The sequence below is a fragment of the Schistocerca serialis genome, chromosome 4 (assembly GCF_023864345.2).
Source record: "Schistocerca serialis cubense isolate TAMUIC-IGC-003099 chromosome 4, iqSchSeri2.2, whole genome shotgun sequence".
In the NCBI taxonomy this organism is placed as follows: domain Eukaryota; kingdom Metazoa; phylum Arthropoda; class Insecta; order Orthoptera; family Acrididae; genus Schistocerca; species Schistocerca serialis.
In genome coordinates, this window is record NC_064641.1 from 753,844,456 (window position 1) to 753,863,728 (window position 19,273).

At 37.5% G+C, this 19,273-nt stretch overlaps 1 protein-coding gene across 1 annotated transcript in view; it reads right to left on the reverse strand.

The window, feature by feature from the left end:
- Positions 1-19,045, reverse strand: part of LOC126474747 (proton channel OtopLc-like) — a 134,720-nt gene extending 115,675 nt beyond the window's left edge. Inside the window, exons 1-2 of the mRNA XM_050102224.1 lie at positions 18,818-19,045; positions 3,890-3,989 (exon numbers count right to left, since the gene is read on the reverse strand). Coding sequence (XP_049958181.1) covers positions 3,890-3,989; positions 18,818-19,045 — 328 coding nt within the window. The remainder of the gene's footprint in view (positions 1-3,889; positions 3,990-18,817) is intronic.
- Between the last annotated feature and the right edge of the window lie 228 nt (positions 19,046-19,273).

Consider the following 19,273-nt stretch of genomic DNA (forward strand, 5'->3'; position numbering starts at 1 on the left):
CTCCTTCCCCATCCAGATGATGTACAGCCTTCTCCCACCACCCTATCTCTCCCTCTCCTATTTGAACAACTCCCCTCCCCTCCCCTACAGTCTCTCTATATCTTCCATATATCATCAGTTTTATACAACAGAGGCCAGTGCATAACTGTTTTCTTGGTTAGTGTGTTTATCATGGAATAATCACTCTAGAATAGTATAACTGAAAAAAGCACAGTTCTCTTTGAACACTGCAGCTGCTCAGACACAGAACAATATTTCCATTTATTATCATACTTAATACTGAATATCTGATTAGTTTTAGATAGAATTGTCAATACAAAAATTATAAATAATTAATAATAAACTCTGTCAATCACTGTTAATCTTTTTGTACATATAAAGTTGGGTCCCAGTAGTTTGTTTGAATTTTATGTGAACAGTGGGAAAAAATGTGAATGAGAATCCAGATTTGGGGTTAGGCCCTGCAAATATTGTGATAAAACACAAGGGTTTTTTTTTTTTTTTTTTTTTTTTTTTTTTTAACTGTGGGTGGAAGAAAGAGCATCCCTATGGGACAATGAGCATCATGAAAGCTTACAGGCCTTCAGAATCCATACTAAAATAGAATGTTCTATGCTATCCTGAAGAAAAATTCTTCTGAAATTGCAGAATCACTAACACTGTAACAAATACTTTTCTTCTGATGTTTTCACAGACTTTTAAAATGCTCTGTCACTTTGAAGATAAGAACAGATTTTGAAAAGTGTTGTCCACAGCTATGATAGTGTCTGTTCTAGTATCAAAGGTAATGAATGCACATGAATAGTAGAAATCCATAACAATAACACTTTGTAAGACAGCTAAAGCATTTGACTACATATCACACTAGACCTTGGTGAGCAAATTGAAGCGCTATGATTTTATAGTGTCACCCTCACTATCTTACGGTCCAAGTTAGATGACAAATGGTATCTCTCCAAGGATTAATGACATGTGGGTAGATGCTAGAATACAATGTGCCTCAGTAATACCGAAGGTTTTTCATCAATTGCTTTGAAATTTTGACACAAATGTTCCATTAAAATACTTAGGTGTTTTATATACCTACTGGAGCGTTATCTTATAATATATAAATAGATATTTAATATAGAAAGGGGAAACATTGTTGCCAAAAATCTCAAAAAGTACTTGACCAATTTATTTCAAACTTTTACTTGCTACTCTAATGAACACACAGCACACACACAGACATATAAATAAAGGGGAAACATTGTTACCAAGCATCTTGAAAAGTTCTTGATCAATTTACTTCATATTTCCACATGTACCCTAATGAACATTTGGATGGCCGTAATATATATAATCTCTCTCTTTGCGTGTGTGTGTGTGTGTGTGTGTGTGTGTGTGTGTGTGTGTGTGTCCATCACAGTATCATGTAAAAATATGAAACATTCATATGGATACAGGCTACATGTGTTTTTAAATGACAATGTACAGGTTTTCTGTTAAAACCAATCATGAGAAAGTAAATGCTGCCTTTTGCTCTGCTGTGAATATATGCAGATATGTTTTCTTTCTCACAATAGTTATTGTGAGAAAGGCATTTAAACCCTTAGAAGAACTGTTTCTTCCTTACACATTATTTCTTATTATATATGTTTTTAAACAACAGTTGTGCACACAAAAATGTTCTGTTTTGTTTGCTTCCTTGCAGCTGGTTTTCACAGAAAACAGAAAAGATATATTTATGGCTTGTCAGCTTATGACTAGAACAGCCCTACTACTACAGAACCTGAAATTGTTATAACAATAAACAAGTGTCAAGATCAGAGAGAGGTACTGGAGTAGATGGTCAAAGAACAGGGAGAGCAAATAGGCATAAAGAGGGGGGAGGAGGAGCACGACAGCTCTAGGGGAGGAGGGGGCGACCGTGCCACTGCCCAGGATGGAAGATTTTTAGCAAGATCTTTTAAATTTTTATATATCTCCAAACGGATGCATTAAATAAGACAATGAAAGTTGTGCTTAAATGAAGAAGTGTGGGAATAAGCTGGAAATACAATTTCTTTCACAAAATCTAGTGACTTACTGGAAATTATCTGTGGCATTATGAAACAGATGACAAATGAAGCACTGCAGTTTTTGTACTTCCTTCTTATGTCAATCAATACTATAATAAATAAATACATAATTAGTCAAATATGTCTCTCCCATTACGTGCCACAGTCTTTTGAGTCCAGACTAGGTATCTCTACCCTTCCAACTCACTTCATTGTAAGTGACTTGTATTGTGATATTCCTGTCTTTCCCTGAAAATTTTTGTACTTCCTTCTCTTGTCAATTAACACTATAGCCTGTTTACTTGTCTTGTTACCTGAGATCCTTTTTCTGCTCAGAACTCTTTGACACTATTTGAAAAATTCCATCCTTCTGCAATTTCTAACAACATAAGCAAGCTGCTGCTGTGCAGTACTGTAGTGAACAGTCATTCAGTATGCAGTGAACTTGGTGCATTTGTTTCTTTGTCTTTGTTGTGTGTTATGAATATATTCTGCATGTGAAGATAAATGTCTACAAAAATAAGGGCTTTCTGAAACCTGTTTCTCTGATGCCACTAAAAGTAATCAGTAATGAGCACAATCCATGAGCTTTGTAAGTACTGCAAGAACTTCACTCCCTACTTGTCACACTCCCTGCAGCATTCATGAAGCTCCTCTCTCAACATCACATGATCCATTCTGTTCTGATAACAAGAGAAACTGAACAGATTTTAGTTTTATACTCTGTGAGTGGTATAATTTAATTTTGGCTGACATAATAAGTTTTGGTGTTGTAACTCAAGATGTATCACACTGTCAACATTTCACTTATGCTTCACTGACTGGTGGCTCACACCTGGCTATGGTCTTAAAGACACATTCACATCAAAAAGACAGATGAGTAAGTGTGATATATGAAAATAAGACATCATTGATGAATGACATTGTGAAAAAAGTTGACAATGTCTGAAAATGCGTAGACAAGAAGGGGTGGGGGTGGGGAGTAGAATTTGAAATTTTCACACGGGGTGACAGAAATCCTGAAGCAGGCCCTGAGAAAGAGATAGGCAGACAGAGAGGGAATGGAGGAGGAGGAGAAAGAGGAGGAGAGGGGAGAGGAGGTGATAGACAGAGAGAGGTGGCAGGATAAGCAGACTGACAAAGGGAGGGGAAGGGGGAGATGGACAGAGAGAGGGGTAGAAGGAGATTAGGACATGTATCCAATTCCCATACATATTGAGCAACTGCAAACCATTGCCAGTTTCACTACTTCCTGATATTCATAAATGAATTGGACAGATCTTATTGTTTACAGATGACACAATCTTATTAGATATTGGGGGGAAGACCCCATTCGGGCAATGTGCTATTCAGTATGGCCAGAAAAATTATTCAAAAACAGGAATTCTCAATGAGCTGTGGAGAGATTCACGACAGGAATTACTAGAAGAGACAGAAAATCAAATAAATGGATCATGGAACAAATAGATGATGTAATTATGACTGTTATAAAGATGAAATGAAGGTGAGTAGAATATGTAACAGTGTTAATGGATGCTAAATACAATAAAAAAACATTTTGCTGGTTTCCAATAGATTGAAAGTCTGAGGCAATGATTAGGGGAAAGGCAGACAGATGGCATGAAATATGTAGGAGCAACATGGACGTGTATAGCTAAAGATTGTAATGCATGGAGAAGTCCAGAAGTGACTTTTATCCAGCAGTGGATGTTAAATACGCTGCTTCTGCTGCTGCTGCTGATGATGATGATGATACATATGGCTAAAAGTCTGATAGTTATTTCAATCTTTTTTCATTAATCCTTGAAGGTAAAATGGACAAGCTAATTGGGTGATCTTTCCATACTTACAAGAATCAACAGTGACTGGCAGACTGTTGGGTCGCGACTGTTGTGTGATTCTTTGTGGCAGTGCCATTTGCAGCACCATCTTGTCACCAATGCTAGAGACCTGCAAAGTAAATGACAAACACATAAAAATAATTATGTGAATGGACTGATCAATGTGATTTATTATAATAAAATGACATAACTTATTTGGATAGCTAATATCTTAAGCACTAAGAGAAAGTAGATCAAAAAGGAAAATGCCTGTTAAGTTTGCACTGCAGCATATTTTCTTTCAGACTAGAACCATCAGAGAGCCATTATTGTTTTCAAACAAACAAGATATGAAATCTATGGTGCCTTTCAAAGGGACACCACAGTGCACAGATCTTCCCATAAAACACATAACATTCAACAGGATGAGAAGAAATGATATTTAGGCAGATTTGCATTGCATGGCCTGTTTAGTTCAGTGTGTCATGGGTCTTTCTTCCGAAGCAATATTTTCTGCACAGTTTCATAAGTAGTGTTACTGATTGCCCATAGAGATGACAATGATATACCAGAAATATCAATATTTTATAGAAATAATATCATTATTCATATGTTGATATTATAGTATTTATACATCAATAACATCAGTACATTTCACTGACATATTGGACTTTAATAATTCATTTCATTAGTACCGTACTTGTACTGAATACTAAATATATAAGCAATCACTGTTTTTCACTCATCCCATCAAATAAACTTACCAAAATGAATGTTAATTAAATATTTTAAGTATCACATTGACATATGATACCTCAATTCCTCTACATATATAGTTATTAATTAATCATCTCTTAATGAATTGCTTTTACTTCATAGTGTTCTAATAGTTCACACATATTTTTCAAATCACTGTATAAATGCTGAATAACTTCATTAATTCTCAGTGTATCTGGAGCCACACACCTGATGGGAGCCAGTGACTGCACTGACCTTTCAACATGACTTGTTTCAATCGAAAAAAGAAGGTTTCAGTCATTAGGTTTTCACAGACCTTAATATTAAAGTAGGACAGTCCACTGTCATGTTGCACCAACTTCATCTAATAGACAAGAGATACATTTCTAATGACTGCACCGGAACCTCTTGAATTAATACCAGGTAATGTTGCATATTAATGACCTTGTAGACAATATTAATAATAATCTCAGACTTTTTACAGAAGATACAGATATCTGTAATGAAGTACTGTCTGAAAGAAGCAGCATAAATATTTAGTCAGATCTTGATATAGCAAAGATTGGCAACTTGCTTTAAATGCTCAAAACTGTAAAATTGTGCACTTCACAAAATGAAGAAACATAGTGAATCACTGTTGGACTTGACCATCGCATACAAATACCTGGGTTTAACACTTTGTAAGAATATGAAATTGAATGATCACATAGGCTTAACCATGGGTAAAGCAGACTGTAGACTTCAGTTTATTGGTAGAATAGTGGGTGAAGTGCAGTCAGTATATACAGGAGATTGCTTGAAAATCACTTGAATGACCTCCATTCTAGAATACTGCTCAAGTATGTGGGACCCATACCAAATAGGACTGAAAGGGGATAAATATACAGAGAAGGGCAGCACAAATGGTCACAGGTTTATTTGAGCCACGGGAAAATGTCACTGACATGTTGAAAGAACTGAACTGGCAGACTCTTGAAGATAGATGTAAACTATTCTGAGAAAGTCTACTAACGAAGTTCCAAGAAACAGCTCCAAATGATGGCTCTAGGAATATAATACAATCCCCTATGTATCTCTCACATAGGAATTGTAAGGATAAGATTAGAATAGTTACAGTAGGCACAGAGGCACTCAAACAATCACTCTTCTCCCACTCCATATGTGAATGGAATGGGAAGAAATCCTAATAACTGGTACAATGGGGCACACCCTCTGCCTTGCACTTCATGGTGGTCTGCAGAGTGTAGGTGTAGATGTAAATGTAGATGTAATGTGCACAAGAACTCGTACCCTGAGGCAAGTGGAGAGGGGGCAAAGGAAAAAATACAGTGTAGTCAGGTGTTTTTCTTCCAAGAAAATGATTTAAAAGTTGATATTACACAGGTTTTACATGGTCAGAACTGGAACTTTTTATGGCTAACACATGCCATTCACCTTCCAAAATATTAAAAATACTCCATAGCCGCAAGATCACCAACAAACTGTTGTATGAGTGCCCTTGAATGTGCACCTTTCAAACAGAATGGCAGAAAATAAGATCCTGTTAGCTGATCTTGTACAATCACCACCCAAAAATTTATAGAGGCTAAATGATAGTGAGCCAAGATGACAATAACATAAGATATTGCAGTTGCAATAGTTGAAGATGCCATCATGACTGAAACAGATTTAATTTATGAACAATACAAACTGTTCTAAGTTCCACACTCTAGTAATGCACTAGTTACTGTCCAATGGTACAACTGAATTCTAGGTTCAAAATCATTTGGTTCCCCTGTTTGCACACATTGTTTTGACATAGCTGTAGCTACTGTTTCACCAGTACTCTTCACAGTGTGTTCTTCAAAATGTGGATTTCACTGGCGTGTTGGCAGGTAGTTACTGAAAAATCTTCTCCTACATGTCCCGAGATGACTCCTCAAATCCTACTATGTGAATAATTCTTCATCATGAACTTTGTTTAGGTCTCTGTAGCATTAATGATTTAGTTTTTCGTAAATATTGACCTGAATTTCTTTTAATGAAGATGGCACTTGATGGGAAAACTTTTTCCTGTACACTCATTTGGCTTTCTCAGTATGGTATTTCATGCTGCTAAATCATAGTTATATTAAGCAGATGTCTGCAAGTTCCTGTAGTGAATAATGCTACATCTTTGATAAGCTGTTATCTTAAACCATTCCCTGGCCCAGTATCTTGTTTTCTTCTTCTTTAAACACAGTACCAGAGGCAGTGCTAGAAATGCACTATCTGCATTTGCAGCCATTCTCACTAGTGCCAAAATACAGCTTGCACGAAAAGTGTCTGCTTCAAAAGTAAAGTTAAATCAATAAGCTTTCTTGTATCATATGAATGCAGATCTGAGTTGGTTTTGAAATTTTCAGTGCACGTTTTTACACACAAAAAAGAGTAATTAACATAAGAAGGTGCACTGAAAATCGAAAAACTGCTCAAATCTGCAGTCATATAATACAAGAATGTGCAATGATATATCCGTGTAAGAAGAGTAATCATGGCTATTGCATAGAAACAAAAAAAAACATTCAAGATACAAAATAGTGTAGCAAACTTCTGGCACAAATAAAAAAATTAAAAAAATATCTACATATAAAGAAACAATAAATAAGCTCTTCTTCTTTAAACATAGTGCCAAAGTCAATGCCAGGAGTACTTTACTGCATTTGTGGCCATTCTCATTACTGTAAAATATTCATAAACATGAACAGCAACTGCTTCAGTGTGAGATTAAACTGATGAATGTAGTCTGAACATGTATGGGCTTGCTCGGTAAATTCGTGGGTAGATAAGAGTGATTTTATCAAAAATGTTTGATCGTTTACGGAGCCTCTAAAGACACCTTGTACAAATTTGGTTTGTACTACAAAAATATTATTGGGATTGGAACAGATAATGCTAGTGCTATGATGAGAGTAAATAATGATCTACATGGAAAACTGAAAAAAAAAAGACACTCCAAGGCTCATGTTCAACGTGGGTGTCATCCCAATCAGCTTGCCATCTCTCACACTGCAGAAGGGACAATGCCAAGGAATATACAATTTATGGCTTCCAAAACATATAAGAGGTTCATTCAATCATCAGTTTGGCATTTGGGTATAAAGAACTGTATAGAATGATTAATTAACTTCATGACTGACGAAAAATCGGTAGAGCTTGTGAACTGCAGTGGCTGTCAGTATATTCCACTGTAGACAGGATATTAAACCAGTGGAATGAACTGAAGACACATTTTGAGATACCACACCAAGACTGTACCACTGCAGTATTATATAATACACTGAGGTGACAAAAGTCATAGGATAGCGATTTTCACAAATATAGATGGCAGTAGTATCATGTACATGAGGTATAAAAGGGCAGTGCATTGATGCAGCTATCATTTTCACTTAAATGATTCATGTGAAAAGGTTTCCAACATGATTATACTGCACAAGGGGTATTAACAGACTTTGAACATGAAATGGTAGCTAGAACCAGACATATGGGACATTCCATTGCAGAAATCATTAGGGAATTCAGTATTCTGAGGCCCACTGTGGCAAGAGTGTGCTGAAAACACCAATTCAGGCAATATCTCTCACCACGGACAATGCAGTGGCCGACATCCTTCACTTAATGACAGAAAGTAGCTATGTAGCATTGTCAGTGCAACAACACTGCATGAAACAACCACAGAAATCAATATGTGACATACAACGAATGTATCTGTCAGGAGAGTGTGGCAAAATTTGACGTTAATGGGCTCTGGCAGTAGACAACCAATGTATGTGCCTTTTCTAACAGCACAACATCACTTGCAGTGCTCTCCTGAGCTCATGACCTTTTCAGTTGGACCCTACATGACTAAAAAACTGAGGCCTGGTCAGATGAGTCCCGATTTTAGTTGACAAGAGCTGATGGTAGGGTTTGAGTGTGGTGCAGACCCCACAAAGCTATGGGCCCAAGTTGTCAACAAGGCATGTGCAAGCTAGTGGTGGCTGTGTTTATATGGAATGGACCAGGTCCTCTGGCCACCTGACCAATTGTTGACCTGAAATGTTTGTGTTTGGCTACTTGGAGACCATCTGTAGCCATTCATGAACCTATTGCTCCTAAATAATAATGGAATTTTTATGGATGTCAATGCACCATGTCACTGGCCACAATTTTTCTCAATTGGTTTGAAGAGCATTCTGGACAATTTTCCACCCAGATCGACCGACATGAATCCCGTGCCATATAATCGAGAGGTCAGTTCATTCACAAAATCCTGCACTGGCGACAGTTTCGCAATTATGAATGGCAATAGAGGTAGCATGGCTCAATACTTCTGCAGGGGACTTCCAACAACTTGTTGAGCCCATGCCGCATCGAGTTGCTGCATTACACAAGGCAAAAGGAGGTCCAACACAATATTAGGAGGTATATCATGACTTTAGTCACCTCAGTGTATGAACAAAGGAGAAAGCGATTTGACTTTATTTTCATTTTTATGCCCTACGCCTTGGTCTCTGGAGCGGTCATACCACATCTGGACACAGATCCCCTAACTGTAAGGTTACAGATTTGAATAGAAGATAAGACAACTGAAAAGAAGAAATTTGATAACTGAGCAAGCTGTACGTGAACTTCATCAACAACACATTAAATTTATAATAAATGCAATACATCAGCTCCATTTGAGTTAAAATAGTATAGCACTTGCAATCAATAATATAAACCAAACGCATTTTCAGCATCATTTGATAATGACAATATAATTTTTGTGGTTGTTCCGGAGTTCAGTACCTGATAATATTGAAGTGCTTCAGAAAAATAATTTGCTGTCTTATAAAAATGTGCTGAAGGTTCACAAATAATCTTTAATTCCCCTATTATCCCATTACCAATATTCAAATAACGAAATATCAGTTATAGAAATGTAATGGAACATTGTAAACTTTATACAGTAGGGAGCGAGTTAGAGAACTCTTTAGAATTTTGGTCACAGATTACACAGTTTGAAGATGCAATTGGTAAAAATTCATTCACAGAATTGTGTGATTTTGCTTTTTTCATTTTGTTATAACCTTATTTGAATGCTGAAGTCGCAAGGTTATTACTGTCATGAATGTAACAAAATATAAAAGTGCATTATTATCAGAGTCCATCAAAATGTATCAGTCATTGTCAGAATTAGGGGATGTTAGGGCAGGTGAGGACAGTAACAGATAATTTGCAATGATGAATTGTTTGTTTTGTTGCTCAGAAAATACAGCGAATGGCCATAAAGGAAGGTGTTTTTAAAACAATTTAATTAATGTAGATTTATGAATAAAGTTATATGTAGATATTTATCTCTGTGTATACATTACTTGCCTGAATGTAATCCTTTAGAACATGTATTATTGCAACATACATTTCCACAATTATGTCTCAAATACTGCTCTTTTAAATTTCATGTCTTCACAATAATTGCCAGTAGCAAGGTATCATAGCATAATAGATAACCATCGGTGGAATTGCGTCTCTAATTGCATTATTTTGTCTTTTTAATCATGGGGCTATGAGTGTCCTCAGAAATCTATCAAAGAGGTGGATTGGAAGGGGAGGGGGGTGTTGGCAAGGACCTATGTATGACGATATCAACAGGGGGTGAATAATTTCCAGTAATGTATCAAATGTTGGACCTTCATCACATAAAAAGTTACGATAATCGTTTTTGTTCCATCATAAAGTTTTCGTGAGTTAATTTTGACACTTCCTGAACCATTTTTTTCCTTCTTGCAACAGATTAGAACTATTATTGCACAGTAATATTAAGCAGTCTAGGGAGAAGATCAATAATATTGCACAATATTATGCATTATTATTGAATGTCTTGGCACCCTGTAACGGAATGATAAAATTACACACAATTGGCAATACTGATACTAACGTGCAATGCTCTGTTACTTTTCCGCACACTGCTACCCTCAGGGACTCAGCATTCATTTGCATCATACTGGACTGGCGATTCCGGAGTTCCTGAGCTGGAGACTTGTAAGTGCCGTCAGTCCTCTGTCACTGTAAGCTCTGGGGGCAGGCGCAGCAGTGGAACATTGTCGCAAGGAATGAAGATCTTGGCTTGACTGCCCAGACCGTGAGGAAGCTAAAAGCCTCTAAAAAAAAGTAAGTAAAAAAAAAAACAACCCTGAATCTCAAGGTGTGTTGCATGCCAATGAGATGCATGACTGTTGAGGTGAAACAGTCATTAGTGGGTAACTTCTGCAGAAACTGCCGTGCTTCAGTTGTAAAAGGATTACTCAGACAAATGGGGTTCTGCCTGAGTGGACTCTTATTTCCCTAGCTGCCCATAGAAGCAAGGTGGAACTCTCGAAATTTTCTCCTCATCCCCCCAACGGAATGGGTGGCCCGCTGGTAGGAACCCTCGACAGGCGTCAAGTGACAAGTCCTCCTGACTGGATTTTTTCAGGTTAGACAAGTCCTCCTGACTGTGGATTTTTTTCAGATTAGTTCGGTTTTTAGTAACAGAATGCATGCTGAAGATCAGAAGGTGTATTTGATAGTTAAAATAAGAGAGGGAAGCTCTGAGAAAGTGTCACCTTTTTAAATTCGAAACGGTTTAGAGGGCATAGCAGGTACATTAAGCTCTGTCAAGTCATTGTGCAGTGGGGTGCTGTTGGTCGATCCCTCTTGTTCCCAATAAGTGACAAATCTGCAGAAAAAATGGTTCAAATGGCTCTGAGCACTATGGGACTTAACTTCTTGGTCATCAGTCCCCTAGAACTACTTAAATCTAACTAACCTAGGACATCACACACATCCATGCCTGAGGCAGGATTCGAACCTGCGACCGTAACGGTCGCGCGGTTCCAGACTGAAGCGCCAAGAACCGCTCGGCCACTTCGGCCGGCCAATCTGCAGAAAGCGAAAAGCCTTGGGGAGCATTGTGTTGAGACTTAGTTACACACCACTATGAACTACAGCAAGGTGTTATGACGTGCAGGAATCTGGTGGACATTCCCAAAGAAGAACTGAAGTTGAGTCGGCCCAAGAAGGCATTTTTAATGTGCAGAATATTACGAAAAAGGTGGAAGGTGATGTGGTCAACACTGAATAGATCCTGGGGAGCAGACAGGTTTCATTTGCTCCAGTTTTGTAGGTCCTTTGTGCTGTCACTGATCGACTATTGGTGCACAGTGTATAGGTCAGTGAAGCCTTCTTAACTGATGATCATTGATGTTATAACGAGATCAGGTTGCCCATGGGCGCTTACAGGACCAGCCCATAGCCATTCTCTATGCTGAGGCTGGTGAAGTGCCACTTACCATCCGGTGACAACTCCTCGTGGTGCATCAGCTGTGTAAGTTCCTCACAACTCCTAGTTCTCCAGCATACCACACCATTGCTCGTCGAGCTATGAAACGCCTCTTTAGCAATCGTCCACAGGCAATGAGGCCATCTGGGATCCTTTGAAGTGTGTACTGGAATTTCCTGGTGTGGGTCATGTACAGGCTCAAATACTTAGTTCTAACCAACTGTCGCCCTTGTTACTGCAGAGGCCATGCGTGATTTTAGATTTAGTGCAGTACAGGAGAGATTGCACTCTTGCTTATGCTGTTAAGACGACATTTTCCGACATTTTAAATTACCCCACAACTATGTAGCTGTATCCAGGGATGGGTCTAAATAGGGAGATTCTGTCTTTGCTGCCGAATTATTTGCGATCTTGACGATGTTGGAGCAGATGAGATGCACCATGCCTGCTAAAGTCCTCGTCTTTTCCAACTCCCAGAGCAACCTTCAGTCTTTGCAATGCATGTATGCAACCGATAAAGTAGTTCAGGATATCCAGGACGCCCTTCTCCACTTACAAAGGCTGGGGATGGAGGTATCTTTCTGCTGGGTGCCACAGGACATGGGTACTGCAGGGAACAAAATGGCGGATGTAGTAGCCAAGGAGGCATGTCGTGATTCTCAGTAGTTCAATGTGTCATCTGCCTGCATGTCATCAACAGCGAGTTGAGATACAGAGTCATTCGTCCATGGGAAAGAGAGTGGCTGGATGTGCAGATGATAAGCTGTGTCTATTGAAGTCCACAACATGGCCTAGCATACCTTCTTCCAGCCCTCAGGTAGGGTCCTCCTCACTTTTGAAAGGACACAGCCCTATGACTTACGGTTTCTTGCTCTGGCGAGAGGACCCTGCAATGTGCGGTGCTTGTGGTGTACAGATCATTGTGTGCCATATTTTAACAGACTGTGTTTTATTTTCAGACTAGAGGGCAGCAGCAGATTTGCCACTACATCTGTCCCGTATTTTAAGTGACATTCAAACAAATGTGGTTAGAGTTTTAAGGTTTTGTGATATGTCCAACTTGTTTCCAAAATTTTTGGGATATGTTCTTAAACTATGAACAGGATGACTGACTCACCCATGTTTCTTGTAAGTGGTCAGCCAGTCACATTTCTCTGTGCTGTTATTTTAGCTCCGCTGTAGGTTTCTTATGTTTTAATCCTATATGTAGCACCTTTAACTCTTTCTTCGCTGCCTTTGATGTGTGTGCTGGAGTGATTGCGTGTGTCAACGAGAGTGAGGTGGGTGTGAGTGGGTGTCATTTAGTGGGTTACTCCTCGCGTTGACCCAACATTCGACTTTTTCAGTATTCGTAAGGGCTCTGATAACCTCGCCGTTGAGTGCCCGTGAATTCCAAACACGCACACATACTTTGTCGCCTTTTGTAGAGGAACTGCACTCGTAACGCCAACTGGTGATCATAGTGCAAACTCTCTGAGTATACGGTTCTATTCACGCATCAGTGATATTTGTACACTTAATACTTTGGAAAATACCTCGATAACAAATGAATCATTTATAGTAACCATGTGGTTTGGCTCACCGGTGTTTTTAACAATGTAACTGGTAACCCGTAAGAATCAGTTGGATAGGCATTCAACATGATATTAAAGATGTCATTGTAGAGAAGAGAAATGGCAGAGTACTAAGTGAACTCCGAGTACTGAATCTACTTCATAAAAAAGAGTCAACGTTTCACTTTTCCGGAATTCTTGATAAATCGAAATATGTGAAGAAACCAAGTGGAAAGAATGGCTATCGCTTTCTGCTTCGTTTATATTGCTCGACAGTTGCACAGACGTACGTACCATTTAATCTCTTGAAGTAGATAATACCTAAACTTTAAATTCCATGTGTCTACACACAGAGAAGGATTAGATGACACCACGTAAAGAAAAATAATAAGTTAGATCATTCACGACAGTGTATGGGCAACAAAGTACCACGCGTCAGCTGTCAGCATGTTTATAGAAAAAAATCGGATGTCATCCCCAAGAACTAAATTGTGAAACTTGTTGGAATTGTAATACATTTATATCGGATATCGAGTATGTTCGAGAAATATCGATTGTGGTGACAGATGTTTGTGTATATATGTGTGTGTGTTGAGGCGCATTAGTCAGTCTTCGTGCGCCTATTTTAATAAAGTCAACATGTGTATATTTTAAATAAAGTGTTTTAAAAAGTAAAAGTGAGAACTTGATTTGAAACATGGTAGCAGAGCGTGGTTCTTGAAAAGAAAAGTAGAAGTTAAATATTATATTGTGGCCGTCGCGTGTTATTCAGAAAGTTCGACATGGCTGATATAACTATTCCTGTATTTGATGGCGAAGACTATGGGAACTGGAAGCAGCGGATAATCATGTACCTAAAAATGAAGAAATGCTATACAGTGACTACGAGGGCAAAAGTGAGTTCAGACAACGAAACGTGGGATGAAGAGGACTTGAAGGCTATCAACTATATTTATGGTGCAATCACAAATAAGCAACTAGAATTCGTGAGTGACAGAGAAAGTGCTTTCGAGATCATGAAGAAATTTGATGAATTATATTCGAAAGAGTCTACAGCCCTTCAAATATTATGCAGAAACAAGTTGGACAAATTGAGGTTAAGTGATTACAGTGATACGGGGACATTTTTCAGTGCATTTGAAAAAACTGTAAATGAGCTGAAATCTGCAGGCGCCAAAGTAACGGAAAAGGAGAAGTTAAATTATATGCTGCGAACGTTACCAGAGTCAATGAGCTATATTGGGGACTTAGTGGACGTCTTGAAGGAAGAGGACCAGACAGTTGAATACGTTAAAAGTAAGATTCAATTATTGAATGCAAAAACTGGAAATGAAGAGGTAAAATCAAATGCATTTCACACAGAAAGAAAATTGAATTCAAGAAATCAGGAGCAAGTATGTTATCGATGCAGCAAAGCAGGTCACTTCAAACGTGATTGTACCCAGGGAAGAACAAGTAACAGAGGCACATGGCATCGTGGAGTACATTTTCAAAGCAGCGACAGAGGTAATGGAAATATGCAGCGTGGAGGCTATAGCAATGTACAGCGCGGATATTACGGCAACATGCAGCGTGGAGGTTATGGCAGCAGGCAACGTGGTCGAGGAGAGCAGCATGGTTTTAGCAGCGGTCGGCATCACAGCAAGCAAGGTTACCATCAGAGTGATCATGGTATGAGTAGTTTTATAACAGAGGTTAATTCTATGATAGGTCAAAATAGAACAGTAGAGTCAAGTAATAACAATCAAATTCAAATCAATTGGTTATTAGACAGTGGCTGTACTGATCATGTTATTAATAATGAGGAATATTTTTCTAAGAGTATAACTTTAAAACAACCTATAAATGTAAAAATTGCTGATGGAAAAATTTTGCAAGCTACTAAAGTTGGTAATGTAATTAGTAATTTTCCTGTCTATGATCAAATGGTTCCAATTAATATGCGAAATGTTTTCTTTGTAAAAGACATAGACAAAAACTTGATCAGTTATGCTAAAATTACAGATAATCACAAAATTGTATCGGTAGGGAATAATGCAAAAATTTTTGATAAAGCTAATGGATTGATTGCGATTGCATGGAAAGAGGGTCGGTTGTATAAAATGAGTAGTACTATTAATAAAGGAGAAGTTAATGTTAATGTTATGAGTAAAGACAATAATATGACAGCAAAGGAAAAATGGCACCGCATTTTGGGACATGTTAATTTCAATTATCTAAATACTTTATGTAAACATCAATTGTTAGATGGGGTTCCTTCAGAACTAGAATCAGAATTTATGAAATGTAAAATCTGTATCGAAAACAAAATGCATAATGTTCCTTTTAAAAATAATAGAACCAAAGCAAAAGAAATCTTAGAAATTGTTCACACAGATCTAAATGGGCCTCACTCAACTACTGGAATGCATGGGGAAAGATATTTTCTTTCTTTCATTGATGATTACAGTAAGGCAGCTCGTGTTTACACCATAAAATCTAAAGATCAAGTATACAAATGTTTTGTAGAGTATATTAATGAAGTTGAGAATCTCACTGGGAAAACTGTTAAAAAGATAAGATGTGATAATGGGAAGGAATATTTAAATGAAAATGTCTATGAATTTGTGAGACAAAAAGGAATTGTATTGAATGCTTGTCCACCTTATGTGCATGAGCTTAATGGTACTGCTGAAAGGTATAACAGATCCATCATGGACATGTCACGGTGTCTGCTAGCCGAAGCGCGAGTAGACAAGAGATTTTGGCCTGAAGTGGTTTGTGCAGCAGCATACCTCAAAAACAGAACTTTAGCTAACACCATTGAAAAGAAAACTCCTTATGAGATATTACTGGGAAAAAAACCTAATGTTAATCATTTGAAGTTGTATGGGAGTAGAGTTTTTGTAAGAGTACCTGAGCAACTGAGAAAGTCGAAATGGGATAGGAAAGCCGATTTGGGGGTTTTAATGGGTTATTGTGAAGTAGGCTACAGAGTGCTAATAAATAATAAGATAGTTGTTGCTAGACATGTGGACATTGTTGAAAGTGGTGTTAAATGTATTGGGTTTAAAGATTATGATTCAGTAAGTGAATATTCTAGTGATTCTGAACACGAAAGTATAGAAAATGAAACTGAACTAATAGAAAAACAGAAGGAAATTGAGAAAAATGAAAAGCTTTCTGATAATCATGAATCAGAGAAAGTACTTGAGTTGAGGAGATCATCTAGAGAAAGAAAACCAAAAATATTAAATGATTATGTTTACAGCAATTTTATTTATGTAAACTTTTGCAGTGCAAATAGTCCGGAAAGCTTTGAGGAGGCGATTAACAGTGCCGAATCAAATTATTGGGAAAAAGCGATGAATAAGGAAATTGATTGTTTGAACAAAAACAAAACATGGGAATTAGTAGATAAACCAGTTGATAAAGAAGCCATTGATGTAAAGTGGGTTTTCACAAAGAAATCAGAGGGTGTTTACAAAGCAAGATTAGTTGTCAGGGGGTTTCAACAAAAAGAAATCGTTGAGGATATTTATTCTCCAGTAACCAATATGCAAACATTAAAGATTTTGTTGTCATACTGTTGTCAAGAAGGTTTGGTTATAGAACAAATGGACGTAGAGACTGCGTTTCTAAATTGTAAAGTTTTATCTGAAGTTTATGTAAAGCAGCCAAGAGGATATGATGATGGTACGGGTAGAGTCTGTAAATTGTATAAAGCATTGTATGGTTTGCGAGAAAGCTCACGAGCTTGGTACAATTGTCTTGACGAGTTTTTAAGAAGTTTAGGTTTTAAAAGGAGTAAATATGATTATTGTCTTTATGTATTGAGAGATGGAGATGTCTTGATTTATTTGATTATTTTTGTCGACGATTTGCTCATTTGCTGTGTGAGAAAAGAAAAAATTGTTAAGATTAAGAACTTATTGTCAAAGCGATTTAATATGAAAGATTTAGGTGAGGTAAAAAGATATCTTGGCATCGATATTAATTATGATTATGAAACAAGAGTTATGAGTTTGAGTCAAGAAAAATACATTGATTCGTTAGCTGCGAAATATAAAATTGAAGATTCGATCTTGTACAAAACTCCAATGGAAGTAAATTTAAAGTTAGAACCAGCGTATGAAGATTGTAATGACGTTAGATATAGAAACTTGATAGGTGCACTCTTGTACATAAGTTCGGGTACTAGACCAGATATTAGCTATAGTGTGAATTACTTGAGCAGATTCCAAAGTTGTTACAGTAGTACTCATTTTAAATATGCTTTGAGAATTTTGAAATATTTATATTTAACTAAAGATTTGAAATTAAACTATTGTAGGAATGAAGGTGCTGAGATATTAGATTGTTTTGTGGATTCAGATTGGGCAGGTGATAGTGTGGATAGAAAGTCAACTTCTGGTTATGTAATTAGATTATTTAGTAATGTTGTATTTTGGAAGTCAAGAAAACAAGCGAGTGTCACAAAGGCTTCAACTTTTGCAGAATATGTAGCATTGTCTGAAGCTGTTAGCGAGGTGAAACTTGTACATGATATTTTAGACATTTTTAATGTTAAATTTGAAAAACCTATTGTCATATATGAAGATAATTCAGGAGCATTAAATATAGCGAAGTTTGGTAATTTCACAAAGAATTCAAAATATATAGAAGTACATTACCATTTTGTGCATGAGTATTATTTACAGGGACTCATTGATATTGTTAAAGTAGATTCGAATGAAAATGTTGCAGATATATTCACAAAGTCGTTATGTAAAGAAAAATTCATTAAAATTAGGAATATGTTAAACATCGCGATATAAATGTAAGGAGGCGTGTTGGAATTGTAATACATTTATATCGGATATCGAGTATGTTCGAGAAATATCGATTGTGGTGACAGATGTTTGTGTATATATGTGTGTGTGTTGAGGCGCATTAGTCAGTCTTCGTGCGCCTATTTTAATAAAGTCAACATGTGTATATTTTAAATAAAGTGTTTTAAAAAGTAAAAGTGAGAACTTGATTTGAAACAAAACTGAGCCATTGGTGTGCACGCTAATGTAAATCTTTTGTAGTTCACCTATCTCGCGCGAGAAGAATAACAAAATACATCTTTAAACTGGGCCACATTTATGTCGTTCCTCATCTCCGTAACCTGAGCGACTGTATAGGAATTGTAGCTATAACACTTTAAAAATGAAGAAGTGACAGAGCTGAAAAAAGGAGCTCATATTTTAGTCGAAAACCCAGAGTCTTAGGACTGTAAGTTATCCTTGTACATTTGTGGATGACATGGACGCCTCACGATTACGCAGTCTCTTGACTCAGCTCCTTCCAACAGTCAGCAATGTAGATTACAGTTTTGTCGCAGCTGCTCAAGTGACGTTGTACCTGTCTGGTCAAACGACACAGAGTGAGGAATCGGAAGATACCACACTGGTTTCCAGAGAATAATGCGCACAGGAGGCAGAAGCGGGAGCAACATGTCCTATGTTCAGTGCGCTGCCGGATCATAACACTCACGTGACATCTGATACTGCGTCCTGATATCACCGCGTCGTGTGTATCACTGATAGACGTCACCCATCGGTGCGGGTGTACTTCCGCGTGCACGTCCATGGCGAAATTTTCTGTGTGGCAGAAATCTTAGCTTATTCGCTCCCTTTACTTTAGTTTTTATCGAGGCGTTATGTCCCTATGATAGACGGCTAATTACAGTAATCAATAGACTAATCAAGTCTAAAAAGCATAATTTCGACGGAAAGAAGGGAAGTAGTTTCGGATATTCGTGTTCCGGAAATGAATGGCCAAGATGAAAGAAACTGTTTATTTTGCTGCCATTACTGT